This window comes from Euleptes europaea, chromosome 2 (genome assembly GCF_029931775.1).
Source record: "Euleptes europaea isolate rEulEur1 chromosome 2, rEulEur1.hap1, whole genome shotgun sequence".
Lineage (NCBI taxonomy): Eukaryota > Metazoa > Chordata > Lepidosauria > Squamata > Sphaerodactylidae > Euleptes > Euleptes europaea.
Window position 1 is genome coordinate 44,169,251 of NC_079313.1, and position 14,172 is coordinate 44,183,422.

General features: G+C 39.7%; 1 protein-coding gene across 1 annotated transcript in view; it reads right to left on the reverse strand.

The window, feature by feature from the left end:
- Positions 1–14,172, reverse strand: part of ARHGAP29 (Rho GTPase activating protein 29) — a 64,845-nt gene that overhangs the window by 26,179 nt on the left and 24,494 nt on the right. Inside the window, exons 2-4 of the mRNA XM_056844309.1 lie at positions 11,982–12,125; positions 4,605–4,701; positions 2,195–2,267 (exon numbers count right to left, since the gene is read on the reverse strand). Of these exons, the coding sequence (XP_056700287.1) occupies positions 2,195–2,267; positions 4,605–4,701; positions 11,982–12,125 (314 nt within the window). The remainder of the gene's footprint in view (positions 1–2,194; positions 2,268–4,604; positions 4,702–11,981; positions 12,126–14,172) is intronic.

The window sequence follows — 14,172 nt, forward strand, 5'->3', positions numbered from 1 at the left end:
GTGCTCTACTGTATGTGCACTGTTTGGAAATGTCAGCATTCAACCGCGAGACTACTAATTGGCAATAGTTCTTCGGGAACACGTGGTCAATTTTGCAGGAACTTCAAAGGCAATCAATTCATGTCCAAGCACAATTCAATGTACAAGCTCTCACCTTAAAATCCTAATCTTTCCAAGATTAAGAGGCCTTTAGTAGTGCCCACTTCCTTGTTAAAGTCATTGTTGGGGACACAATGAACAGGACATATCTCTGGTGGCAAAATGCCTAGTCACTAGAGACTAGATTCCCACTGGATTACCTCCCTGAATCTAGTTGCCAGTGGCTATGGTTTTGAGTCAGTGCTTTTGACAGACAGTGTGGTGCACTGGTTAGTGTTGGTTAGAGACCCAGGTTTGATTCCCCAATCTGTGATGGAAGCTTATTGGGTGACCATGGGCCAGTCATACATTCAACCAGACCTACATCACAGGATTATTATGAGTATAAAATGGAGGAGAGAAGGGAAGCCCCTTTAGGTCCCCATCAGGGGAAATGCAGGATGTTAAAGTAAATAATCAGGTGCCAGATGACAAAGAATTTTGTCTTTCTTGGTCAAAGGCTACATTAGTTTTACTGCTTCCACTTTTACCTGTTGTTTTAATACTCTTAACTGCTGTTTTATCATTATTTTGCATATCTGAGAATGACTAGTTTTTACTGTAACTATACTTTTACTGTATTTTAACTGCTGTGAACTGTCTCTAGAACTTCCATTTTGCAAGGTGGATTGTAAATATTTTAAATATAGCAAAACATGCACATAAAACAAGCACCTGGGGCAGAAACAGAAATGCCTCAAGCAGATATTCCAAATTTTACACAAGGTGCAAAACTCCTGATCATTTTCTAAGATGCCTGCTCTACTTTTACTCCTGACCCAAGTACAATGTTAAATACAGAAGCAACTGAAGAGATACAGCCAGAGTCCGTGCCAGTCATTTTTGCGCCCTAGGCAAGGCTAACTACTTGTGCCTTCCCCCCCATTGCTAACCAATTTTCAAAAACAGATGTCTTATAGAAAAATAAAAGCACAAAACTTTTTACAACACATTATAATTAATTATATTCCATAGCACTGTTGTGGTACTTATCTTAAAATAAAAATATATAAATTGTCAGTTGTATTTTTTCCAAGAAACGAATCTGTTTAAAACTGTGCCCCTCAGGCCAGTTTTGCGCCCCTCTGAGGTCTGCGCCCTAGGTGACCGCCTAGTTCGCCTAATGGGAGGACCAGCCCTGGATACAGCAACATTGATATAATTTATTGTTATACATCCCATTTCTGTTTTTATTTATTTTATTCATTTACAAAATTTATATCCTGCCTTTCTCCCCTTACAAAGGCCACCAAGGCTAACAAGTAAAAACATACATGATCAAATCACATTTTATAACCATCAAAACCAAGTCCCTTTAAAACAGAGTTAAAGTATATACAAAGACCTAAAAACAGCTATTAAAAGATTGGTCAGGAAGGTTTTGGCAACCAACACCAAATACAAATGCTGCTTTATAAATCTGCTCTTCTCCATCTGAAATTGTTTGGCCATCAGCAAAGGGGGAAGCCTTGAAAGACCATCATGAAATTTGTGATATTTCGCAGTAATTTCATATTGTCCCTTGAACAAGACATCTCATTCTATTCTTGAGTCAACACACATTTGTTCCCTGCTGTCCATCTTAAGTGTAGCACACATATTTCCAACACATTAAAAATAAAGCATGGTGGCTTTAGGAAACTCCTTCCCTGATTGGCAGATCCAAACCTCCCATGGTCCTCAGCTGCTGCTTCTTTACTCAAGTAATTTTCTTAGATGAAAGAGAACGGAGGAGGAAAAACAAGGGACCGTTGCTATCAAACGGTGGGTAAGTATAGGTTACATATTATCAAAATTAATTACCACAATAAAGAAACTACAATCCAATAACGGCTACATTTCTACTGAAATCCATACAGTCTTAGTGCATTTTGCTGTTTGCTAGGTGGAAATCAATTTCACAACTATGATTTCAAATTTTCTCTGCAACAGCTAGATTTTAAATATTTTCATTTTGTCAGCAACCTTTAGGGAAGAAGAAAATTATGCCATTTGCTACAGCAACCTTTATTAAAACATCTTTTCATCTTAAATTTTAAGAACATATCCATCCTACCTGACTCTGTCGAGATACAGGAAGGCCCAATGCTGACCCATTGTCTACATCTCCCATAAGGAAGTCTGAAACTCTGCCATGAGAACCAGAAAAAAAAAACACCCTCATATATTGCCTTGTTACACAGCAAGGTCTAACATACTCACAGATCAGAAATTAACTATAAACTATAGTTAACTATAAACCTGTAAAAGAGTTTTACCTCCCTTCTATACACTTTGTAGAACTATTATTGTAAAACTATTGGGACAAAGATGCCTCAGAAGTGAAGAGCATGTTTTCCTTAACACTGACTGAACAAGCCCCCTTGCAGAAGAAAAACTGAGAGACTAAACTGCTACAGAAAATGGGAACAGACATGACTTAGTTTCAAAGATCAGAAAGTAGCAAAGAAATAATCACAGAGGAACAGTTCAGTAAGGGCTGGACCAAAAGACACAAAGAATTGGGAGGGGAGAGTAACACGGACCAATGAACAGTGGAGATGAGATAGGGATGAGTCGTGTGGTCATAATGGTGTACAGGAGAGACAAAAGCCTCACTTCCTCCCATTGTCAAGAGCAGTCTGAAGTAACTGTCTCACATGCAGGGGTGGTGGTGGCAGGCTGTGGTGTGGGCTCCCTAACCGTCATGTAGCCAGCTGCCCCAACTACTACCCTGAAGCTACAAGCTGCAGTGGCTTCTGGGCAGCTTAATGTATGTCAGAGGATTTCCCCCACCCCCTTATAGCTGGTTGCCACCCTGCCTGAGTTAAGCCACTCCCTGCAACTCCAGAGGCTTTGGAGTCAGGGGCAGCAATCAGCTGTAGGGAGGTGGGAGTCCCTCCAATCATCATAAAGTCCTTGCTGCTACCATTCCTGAGGATCTCAAGGGATCATCTGCTACGAGTCAGCATTCCCTGAACGAAACTACAGGGAGACATTGGGCGAAAACGCACAGTCGCTTTATCCTCCTTTAATCCCTGTTTTAGCCAGGATTGAACGCACGTTCGGCGAAACGCATGCGTTCGATCCTGGTTGAAACAGGGATTAAAGGAGGATAAAGCGACCGTGCGTTTTCGCCCATTTTGTAAGAACACTAACGCCCCTAAATTCTCCAGGGCCTGGTTTTGCTTGACAGCAAAGGGAGGGGGAGCTTCAGCCCCCCCCATGCCATTTTCCTAAGCCAAAATGGCTATGAGGGGCCCTATTTTCTATGGTAAATAAGGCCCCATGTGGCCATTTTGGCTCAGAAGGGAAGGCTGAAGCTCCTCCTCCCCTTTCTTCCAAGCAAGACATGATACCCAGGTTGGGGTATCATGTCTAACAGCACCCAGTTACAGGGGGGATGTATCATGCTGCCCACCACACTCAATGATTCTAGGGACCCATTTTTGACTTCTGCCCAGTGCCCCATAATCAGAAACACCACTCCTGCCCCATTTGCCCTGTTGACAGACATGGTCTTGGAGTTCAGTGCTCTCAATGTAATTCCCAGGCATGCACAAGCCTGATCCAGATCACAACTGTAGTTCATTGGGATTTAAGCTTTTCTCTTGCACTGTTCAAGAGCCCCGTGGCGCAGAGTGGTAAGCTGCAGTACTGCAGTCCAAGCTCTGTTCACGACCTGAGTTCGATCCCGACGGAAGTTGGTTTCTGGTAGCCGACTCAAGGTTGACTCAGCCTTGCATCCTTCCGAGGTCGGTAAAATGAGGACCCAGCTTGCTGGGGGTAAAGGGAACATGACTGGGGAAGGCACTGGCAAACCACCCCATAAACAAAAGTCTGCCTAGTAAACGTCAGGACGTGACGTCACCCCAAGGGTCAGGAATGACCCGGTGCTTGCAAAGGGGGCCTTTACCTTTACCTTTACCTTTTACTTGCACTGTTTTCCCAACCTGAAATGGCCTCACCGTACTACTATTTGCTCCTTTGGGAACATGCACCACTCCCTAAATTTCCCCAATGGGGCAAATACTAGCTCCTTGAAATTGTCTAAGGTTCTCTCAGGAGAACAGCGGGGGTGGGGTGGGGGAGCTAAAGGACCATCTCCATGTTCCAAATCAGGCCACTACACACCTGGTATTTAAGTTCTGGGCACAGAACTCCCAGACCATATATTATCTATTTATTTTTCGCTCATGTTTCTCCTGCAAAGCAAGACATAAGCAGCTTACAAAAACAAAAAATGAATAATATAATTATATTATATTATAAAAATCACAATATAACCAAAACAAAAGCAGCAGCTGAACAGGAGAGGGCAGGAGGGGGGCTGAGCAGGAGGCAAGACTCAGCCCTTGATGGACAAGCAGCAGATTCTTGTCAACAGGACCAGGTAGACATGTGAGGGACATAATGACTTTGTAATGGGTGAATTTCCCCAAGCTACTTTAGGAAACAGACTGCACTGCTAAATCTTTAATACTTACATGTTTCCAAAGGTAAATGCTAGTGTATCAATAGAAGAGAATATTTCACTTAAGACTTCTCGCTTGTTTTCTTCATTAACCTCCTTGAAGTTCACAGCTAAGGGGAAAAACACAGGAAAAACCAGTACATTTACTAGAGTGTACTTTCATTGGTGAGAACACTCCTCGTGAATCAGACTGTAGGATAATGATGTGTTGTATTAAAAATATATGGGCAGATTGGGCAGATTGGGAATATGGCTGAAAAGAAGTTTGGTGCCTGGTGGTCAAGTATTAAGGATGTGTACAAATCTTTTTAATTTTCTTTCTTTTAAAAACTTGACTTGGTGCAATTAAAAGTTTAATTATTCCATTTATTTTTGTTTCCATTTGTTTCAATGGGAAACATTCCTGGCTGTAACTTTTCCCATTCATTAAACTAAGATGAAATTGTCAGGGATCATATCCCTCAGAGGAATCCTACTTGACAGATTTTAGACAGATAGGAGAAAGCATCCCAAAACAACTCCTTTCCTTTAGGGTAGAACACCACATCACATGTATTTTCAGGCTCTCTTTTAAGCAATTCTTTAACAACTAAATATGGCCACTGAACCTGCAGTTACAGGGAAGGGAGAATTGCTTCTTAGTTTCTTCTTCTCGGGCTGGTTTCCTGCTGAAAATATCCCAGCTGGGGAAAACTCTTCTACAGGCAGGCCTCTGTGTCTTCCCCTATCCAGTGTCTGGTTATTATGGGGATGGCTTATTGCCTTGGGCGCCACTGAGGGAGTAGCCACTTGCTAACTGACTGTCCTTCTCCTTCTTCCTGGCGCTCCTTTTAAAATAGCATGTCCAAGGCATTTGGGGTTGCCAGCTCTGAGCTGGGCAATATCTAAAGATTTTGGGGGTGGAGTGTGAGGAGAGTGGTGTTTGAGGTGGGGAGGGACTTCAATGGGGTATAATGCCATACAGTCCACCTTCCAAAGCAGCCATTTTCTCCAGATGCACTGGAGATCAGTTGTAATCCCAGGAGATCTCCAGCCACCACATGGAGGCTGGCAACCTTAAGATGTTGGTCTATGTTGTACAGACAGTAGAACTCAAGCAAATATGAGCCACTGCTTATAGGGAATCAAAGTACTCCCCAATTTATTGGGGCTGTAGACTATACTACTGTGTATAGCATGTACTATCAGTTGCTGTAAGTACGCTCCTACTACGTAATTTCTGCAACATACGTGTTGTGTTTAAATGGCTTAAGCTTGGTTTCAGTATTCTGCAATCCAAAAACCTATTGCATTGTTTATTGAATATCCAACCCTGTTGATCATATTGACACACTGTGCAATCCACCTTGAGTCTCAGTGAGAAAGGGAGACTATAAATAACATACATAAAATAAATATGGAAGAAAAACCCGTCAGTGCAATGCTCTTAAATGGCAAGGCCTGTTGACTCTTCTGATTTGAAAATATTTTTGTGAGTTAAACATCTGCTGACTCACACTCCTTCCTCTAAACTCTGGACTCTAAACTAGAGAGCCATGTAGCAGAACAAACAAAACTTTCTGATTATCAACTATTAATCTTCCAATTTGGATTCTTTATAATGGCTATATTAACAAACAAAAAATTTCAGCTGAGGGTTTTGATATTCAAATACATACCAACACCAAGAGCATCTACAGGTCTGAGGATAGCACTCAAAATATTCTGACCTGATATGAAGGAGGAGCAGGAGAAGAAGAGTTGGTTTTTATATGCCAACTTTCTCTATCACTTCAGGAAGAATCAAACTGGCTTACAGTCACCTTCCCTTCCTCTCCCCACAACAGACACCCTGTGAGGTAGGTGGGGCTGAGAGAGCTCTAAGAGAGCTGTGACTAGCCCAAGGTCACCTTGCTGGCTTCATGTGTAGGAGTAGGGAAACAAATCCAGTTCACCAGATTAGCCTCCGCCACTCATATGGGGGAGTGGGGAATCAAACCCGGTTCTCCAGATCAGAGTCCACTGCTCCAAACCACCACTCTTAACCACTACACCACGCTGGCTAAAGGTGTTACTAAACATGATCTTAGCATTTCTGAAACCTACTATATGCACTTAACCTCATTTTTCTTAAGTACTAACCCATACAGGAGTCCTGGGGTGACATGTCTTAAGGCACCAAACCAGAATTATTTAGTAATGAAGCTCTTATGATACCTTAGTAAAAAAAACCTTCGTATAAAATTCTGAGATTGATGAAAGGCAATAAAAAAATAATTTCTTAACGGAAAATAGGCACAGCCATGTCCCTCCCTCCCTGTGAGGAAACAGACAAGATGCTCGGAAATCCATGAATAGATCTTTGAAGCATTCATGAAAAGGGAAATAGCAGCTACATGAGGCCCCACAGGTCAGATTGAGCCCATGGTTGAGGGGCAGATGGAGTTTACCACACACACTCTGTTTCACTAATCAAAAAACTCTCTTCCTGCATGTTCTTATTCCAAATGGGGAAAGAGACAGGCACCTCTGTCTTTTCTCTCTTCCAGGACTAGCATCATGTTGGGCGGGGTTGATTGCAAACTATGAAACCACACTAGGGGGGAATTAAATCTTCTACTGCATGCTGTGTCTGGGATATGAATTGGGCCATACAGGGCTATTTTCCTCAATAGAAAGCTGGGTGGGGTGGGGAGTAGCACATAAGATTTCCCAGCATAACATCTTGTTTGGCTTCAGAGACTGTGACAAATTAGGGTGATTCTACACTGAAATTATTTTGCAGTGCTTAAGGATCCATTTACTACATTCCACTGTGAGAGGAACTGAAATGGGGATTTCATACAGCATTTAATATAGTGGAATATCCACCAAATTCATCATTGCATGCAAGAACCTACCGTTGCCTTTAACAAAGGTATCTCCCTGCATTTTCCCTTCTGTTCTTTTTTGTACAGCCTAATTACTTCCTGTTCTCTCAAGGCACTGGGGAACAAATGGTTGTCATCTTCCCTCCCAAGAACAGGTAGATGTTTTACTTTGTAGCAAACTAGAGTCATTACTCATTATAGAGTTTTGGCTTATGATAATATTGTGTTTACAAAATTACAATCATTATAAAACAATCAGTGGCTTTGAACAATTACAGAGGGAAGAACAGTTCTTCATATACACACGCACACACATACCACAATATATGATAATTTACTTGTAAATGCCAAGAAACAGTCAGCTACAGGAGAGAAAAGGAACTAATTAAGTTGGAAGCAGACATTTTTCAAAAGGCCCAGGAAGCCTAGCACTGTAATTACATTTAAAATCATAGAATGCAACGGGCAGAACACACCATTACCTAGACTAGCCACAAAATAATATGAATGAATTGTGGCAATCCCAGACTAAACTGCTAGTGAAGAGCCAACCTAGGAGTGGAACACAGCAACAACAACTTAACTCACTACTCAGTAAGATTTGGCTACGTATATGCCGGATAAACTATGTGAAAATTCTAACAGGCCATTTTATCATATTTTCAGAATGTGCAAAAACAAGTTTGCTAAACAGGAATAAACTTATTCCATACACAAGAGCAGGTAGTTACCAAAAAGATTAGTGAACCAGGAAGGACTTATTTAATGGAAGGGTTGACATTTAGCTGTTAATCATTTGGAAAAGATGGGCAGAATCGGAGCTCAATGCCCACATCCTTCCATACACTGTCCAAAGAAAGTAAATGAGAAAAGAACATTTAGAGATACCAATTCAGTCAGAATTTTAGATAGTTTGGATGAAGCATATTTGACAGAAACCTCTGCAGAGGGTTCTTGAACGTTTAGGTATCCCCCTGGCAAAACAGTTCCAGTCTTTACAACCCAAGGAATCCTTGTTTCTTCATAAAATCTCTCAGAACTCAAGCAGCCACTTATAACAATATAATAAGCTCCCTTTTAGTCTTTGAAATCTTTTGCAGAACCTGTCAATAATTAAAAAATAGTGAATGGAATTAGAAGTTGCTAACACTAGAAATAGGAAATTTGTGCAGAATAAGTTTATTTCCCACAAGGTCACATCATTTACATCGTTATCTGCATAAAGAATTAAAGCTTCCTGCCTGGTGTTTTAAATGTAAATATATAACCCAAAACAATGAATATGGTAAGCCAGATGTTTGCCTAGATTTCCTTTGTGAAAGGGGAAAAAAAATTCCTAGTAAGTTAATACAAACTACATTCTGGATATTAAATAAAATGTCAGTACACACTAATAAGCCCTATGTAGACTTTTTCAATACTTTTACAGAAGGACATCTTCAACTAAGAAGCCCTGTATTGCACAGACCAGTTTTCATAAAGTAGACTAAAGCAACCGCAAAGTTATCAAACATGCCAGGTACCATAAACAATTGTATTTGTTAAATGGAAATCTCATGCTTACTCTGTTATGTATGAAAGCCCTGTTCTTGCAAAACATACTACTGCATATCACTGTAAAATTGCCAAAGCAAATGTGTGTATGCTTAAAGGTTACGGTAATTTTATAGTCAGAAATTTACAGATAAATATGCCTCTAAAAATCAAATTTACAAACTCTGCAATTAGTTCAACTGTTGAGAGAAAAGTAGAGCAAGGGGGGGGGGAAAGCTACAAGCATACTTATGAAAGTCAAGCTACACAAACATTTTCACCCTCAAGAAAAGCTACCTGCAGAATCGCACAGCTCACTTGAATGTTCAAGGAGCATTTGTATGCTTCACACTCAACATTTTTGTAACCACAGATATCAGCATTGGTTAATTCCAATAGTAAGTATGTTTAGGATGGGAGTCCTATGTTCTTAATTTGATATAAGTGGCAAATTGTTTCACTCAATTCCAAATAAAATGGGAGCTGTGTTAATTTTTATATGTCTACACAGGTATATATACATATATGTATACATACATATGTATCTACATAAAATACAAGACTCCTACCTTCTTTCCAAAACACTTCCATCCAAAGATCCTTAACATCTTCCTTTAACAGTCACTGAAACAACTGATATTACTTAACATCAGCTTTGAACACAGAAATTTTTCCCCAGGACATCCTGGCTGCACACAATAGCACGACAACAATGACTGTTAGTACTATTCCCATGTCTGGAAATGGCAACTATCTATGCAGCCACACTTGAATGAGCACGCAACTTGATGGAAATGGGAAAGATTAATGTAAACATATGCAGCCAACCAACATCATTTGAAATATACAATCATATCAGCCTGAAAGGGCATTTGCCAAACAATTTTTTTAGCTACAACTAGATAACATAAAATCATGCACTGCAGAACATTTCCAAATTAATTGTATTCCTTTCAGTGCCCTAAAGATATTAATTAGAGCTATTGAGGGCTAAACTATATGTTTTTAAACAGTTTGGTTCAGATTCCCATACCCAGCTCAGGTTCCTCTGCAGCCACACAGGAGGTAGAGTATTCCGTGCACACGGAGCAACAAAAACGTGGAAATAACTCCCCACCCACCCCCGCACCATTTCAGCATGGGAAAATGGCTTGGAAGGAAGGCAGGAGCCCCTCCTCCCCCTGCAGCAGCTTTCTGAGTCCATTTAGGCATTCCTTGATTTTATTTTTTTATATACATTTTATTTTATTATATTATATATAGAGGTACAGAAAAGAAAAAAGGGACAAAAAATTTTTTTGGCTGGGTATCTTATTTCTACCCCCCTTTCGGTTACATTGCGTTGTCTTCTAACCCTAGTTGCGTTTGTATCAGTATCTTGTTAATTGTTTATGAACAACTTAATTGTTATTTGACTTTATAAAATTATAAAAGAGTTTCCATTTCTCTTGATGACGTTCCAGTGAGTTGTCGCTCAAAAATTCTGTTAGTCAGGCATTCCTTATTTTATTTTATTTTTAAAGCTATTCCACACAGCTGCTGTGTGAGAACCTGGACCCAACTCTTTAAAAACCTGAATGTGTAGTTTGGCCCTAAATGGTCCTGCATATTGTAAGTGTAATCTGATTATTACTTATTCACAAAGGAAATACACTTTTTCTTAGCCAATATTTTGGACGTTTCTTCATAGTTTCAAATTCTGTCCAAGACACTAAAGTACTTGCATTCTCCATAATTACAATTTTTTTAAAAACCCACATGCATTACAGGATATTTTGAAGGAAAAACACACACAGATACAAATAATGAAAGGGGCATACAGGGAGTGGCAAGGCTGTGGAATTACTAATTTTGAATTAAACCACAAACCTCATATTGCTATTTTAGGCCCCGTGCCAAATTCTTGGCTAAGTTTAGCCTTGGTCTTTGTACCATATTGCTGAAACGTTTAAATCCTTTTGATATTGTAAAGTGAATGCTCTTAGGAACTGAACTGAAGTTTAATTCACTGTCCCCATCACAACTCTCCCCACCTTTCAGTTTTTACACAGTAATCACAACAGACATTTAGGCAACCAAATGAGCACACACACACACACACACACACACACTTTCTTTGTATTTTATTTTATTTTTATTTCCACTAAGCTTATTACTTCAGAAAAGGTCTTTCCAGTAGCTATTTACAAGTATTTAAAATGCATCACTAGACTTCTATGGACTAACTACAAATAACACTTTTAGGATTAGAAATTAAAGTTAAACACAGATTGACGTAGTTTATTTGTTATGAGGACTGACCAAATTTCACAGCACTGTACAAGGTTCCAAGTTTTCTAGAATGCCTTTCCAGGCTCTATGTTAAGGTCTGTAGACAATCCCCTGTGAACACTCTGGCAAGGTTTCTAATTTTGGAACAAATCACTTTAGTAGTACCAGAACCAGGGAATGTGTTGAATTCCAGTAACTGTTGCTTTGATTACACTTGATAAACCTGGGCATTCCAGCACATCAATATATCTAATTCTCAGCATGGCCCATCTGCAGATACTTAACTCCATGGATCACGACTATGTAAAGATAAAATAGATATTTTCACAAACTTGGGTGACCTCCCAGGTAAGAGTTTTTTTTTTAAATAGAAAGGGTGTTTAAATTCCCCAAAAGCAGCATTATCTGCACGTTCAGACAATGCATCTCAAACAGCTGTGGGGTGTGTGTGTGGGAAATGGAGGGGATGGAGTGGAGCTGCAGCTGCCTCAGCAAATAGGTGGTCATGGTGATAGTTCACATGGAGTCTTGATAAATTCCAAAGTAGCATTTACTTGGTTTAATATGCAAGTTACACTGGACTCATTAATGTTTTTGAACATCTATAAGGAAGAATACAGAAGCAGGCCAAGTACAGGACAAACCATCCATATTTTTTGAAGTTGCACCATGAAGCAATTTGACTACTTACAATTCATATCCACCAGCACAAGCCCAAGGGGCTCCCATCCCCTTACCTTTTACTTTTGCAATGACTGTTCCCGCAGCACTGAGAATGTCAACTGAGTTGAGACTCTGGTGTTTGCTAATTATTGCCTTTAGGACTCGCAGCAGCTCACCCAAACGTTCATGAACAACATGATGAAGACAATCTTGATTTTCTGGGGGGGAAATTAAAATAGTTAATAGCCGTTACAGGCAGGATGCTTACTTGATCATAAATTTTTGACTGAGAGGAGAAAAAGATAATTAAGAACAGATGAATTTATTTATGAAATTAAGGGTGAAATTTAAAATAAAACTAAATCCCACTGAAGTCAAAGTGAAAGGACAGTGATAAAGACATGAATCTATTAATATATGATAAATCCAGTGCCAGATTTACGTATAAGCTAAACAAGCTATGGCTTAGGGCCCCACTCTCTTAGGGGCCCCAAAAAAATTTAAAGGAAAAAAAACTGGATGTACATTTCCAAAATACAAGATAAAAAACAAAAAAAATAAAACCTACATACAGCAACAGTGTTTTGTGTAGTGTAGGCTCCTATGATATAAGCAATGGGCCCTGCCTGCTAGCCTGCTCCCTAAAAAATCACTGGTTTGCTCATTTCTATATATACTTTTTCTTAATTGTATTTCAGTTCAACAATTACTTTGATAAAATACATATTCTGTTATGTGCAAATGGCTTTAGATACCTATTAGGTCCATAAATTACCACATAGCATATATTCAACACAAAAAACAGCGACAATTTGTTGTTGACAAAGGACAGCTGGACATATAAAGGGCCCCATTGCCTTCAATAGCTTAGGGCCTCATCAAACCTAAATCCGGCCCTGCCCACCACATATGAAAAAAGTAGCATCATATGTTGAAAGATTCAGCTTGTAACAAGGAAAAAATTTGTCAAAAAAAGTGGCAGACTGATTTAGGTCATCATGTAAATCCAGTTTTACAGAATCGCTTGACTATAAGAAGTTCAAGCTTTTCAGTGAGTCTCTCTTTGAGAGAGAACATAATTAAAATGGCAAACCAATGGTACTTGTCACCAAATAGAATTTCCGTAATTTATAGCACCATAAAGAATTGTTGGTTTTGAGGCCACGATAATGCTACTTTTTCCATATGTGTTGGGAGTGTTCATGAGGTATAAAATATTAGGAAGTAATAGCAGCAAGAATTTCAGCTGGTATAGGCTATACAATTGCTTATACACCTGAACTGTTTCTGTTAAACTTTGCCTGCACCCCATCTTTTCTTCAAGAATTGATCCTACATAAAGCATTCAGGGAAGAAAAGTTCTAACCATCATACTTTATCCCATCCCCCCTTTTCCAAGTTTAGGATGTGAATACGTCTCTCCTCCCATAATATACATTAGGCAGAGAGCTAGCAACTGCCTGAAGTTCCCCCTACTAAGCAACATAGCTGAGCAGGGATTTGAACCTAGGTCTTCCTAGGCTTAGACACTAATCACCAAACTGTGACAGGACAGTATGATCTCCCCAGGCCGGTGTATAAAGGAAAGGCGATCCCTCAATTAACTTTTGGGACAGTGATTTGGGGTTTGGCTCAAACAAACTCCTGGAAACTCAAAGATAGAATTCTTCATCCCTTTTCTTATATTTAACAGCCATTGGCTATTCACCTGCTATTCATATTCATTTTAAAAATTGGTAAATGAAGATTATTTTTTCTTGACACTATAAAGAGAAAAGTTGCCACATCTCTCACACAATTCACCAATCTACTTAAAAGGGATAGACAGATAAGGAAGGGGGGAGTAGTAGCACTGTATGTCAAAGATGTGTACACTTGTGAAGAAGTACATGAATCTGAGCATGGTAGTGCAATCAAGACTCTATGGGTAAACATAAAAGGAATAAGAAATAATAGTGATATAATGGTGGGGGTCTGCTATCGACCACCAAACCAGGCAGAGGACTTGGATGGGACGCTCCTAGACCAGATCACAAAGTTCTCAAAGAAACAGGACATGGTGGTCATGGGAGATTTTAATTACCCGGATATCTGTTGGAAGTCCAACTCTGCTAAAAATGCAAGATCCAAGAAATTCCTGACTTGTTTTGCTGACAACTTCCTATTCCAGAAAGTGGACAGGGAAACAAGGGGATCTGCTATCTTAGACTTGATTCTCACCAACAGGGAAGAACTGGTCGATGAGGTTAAAGTAGTAGGTACCCT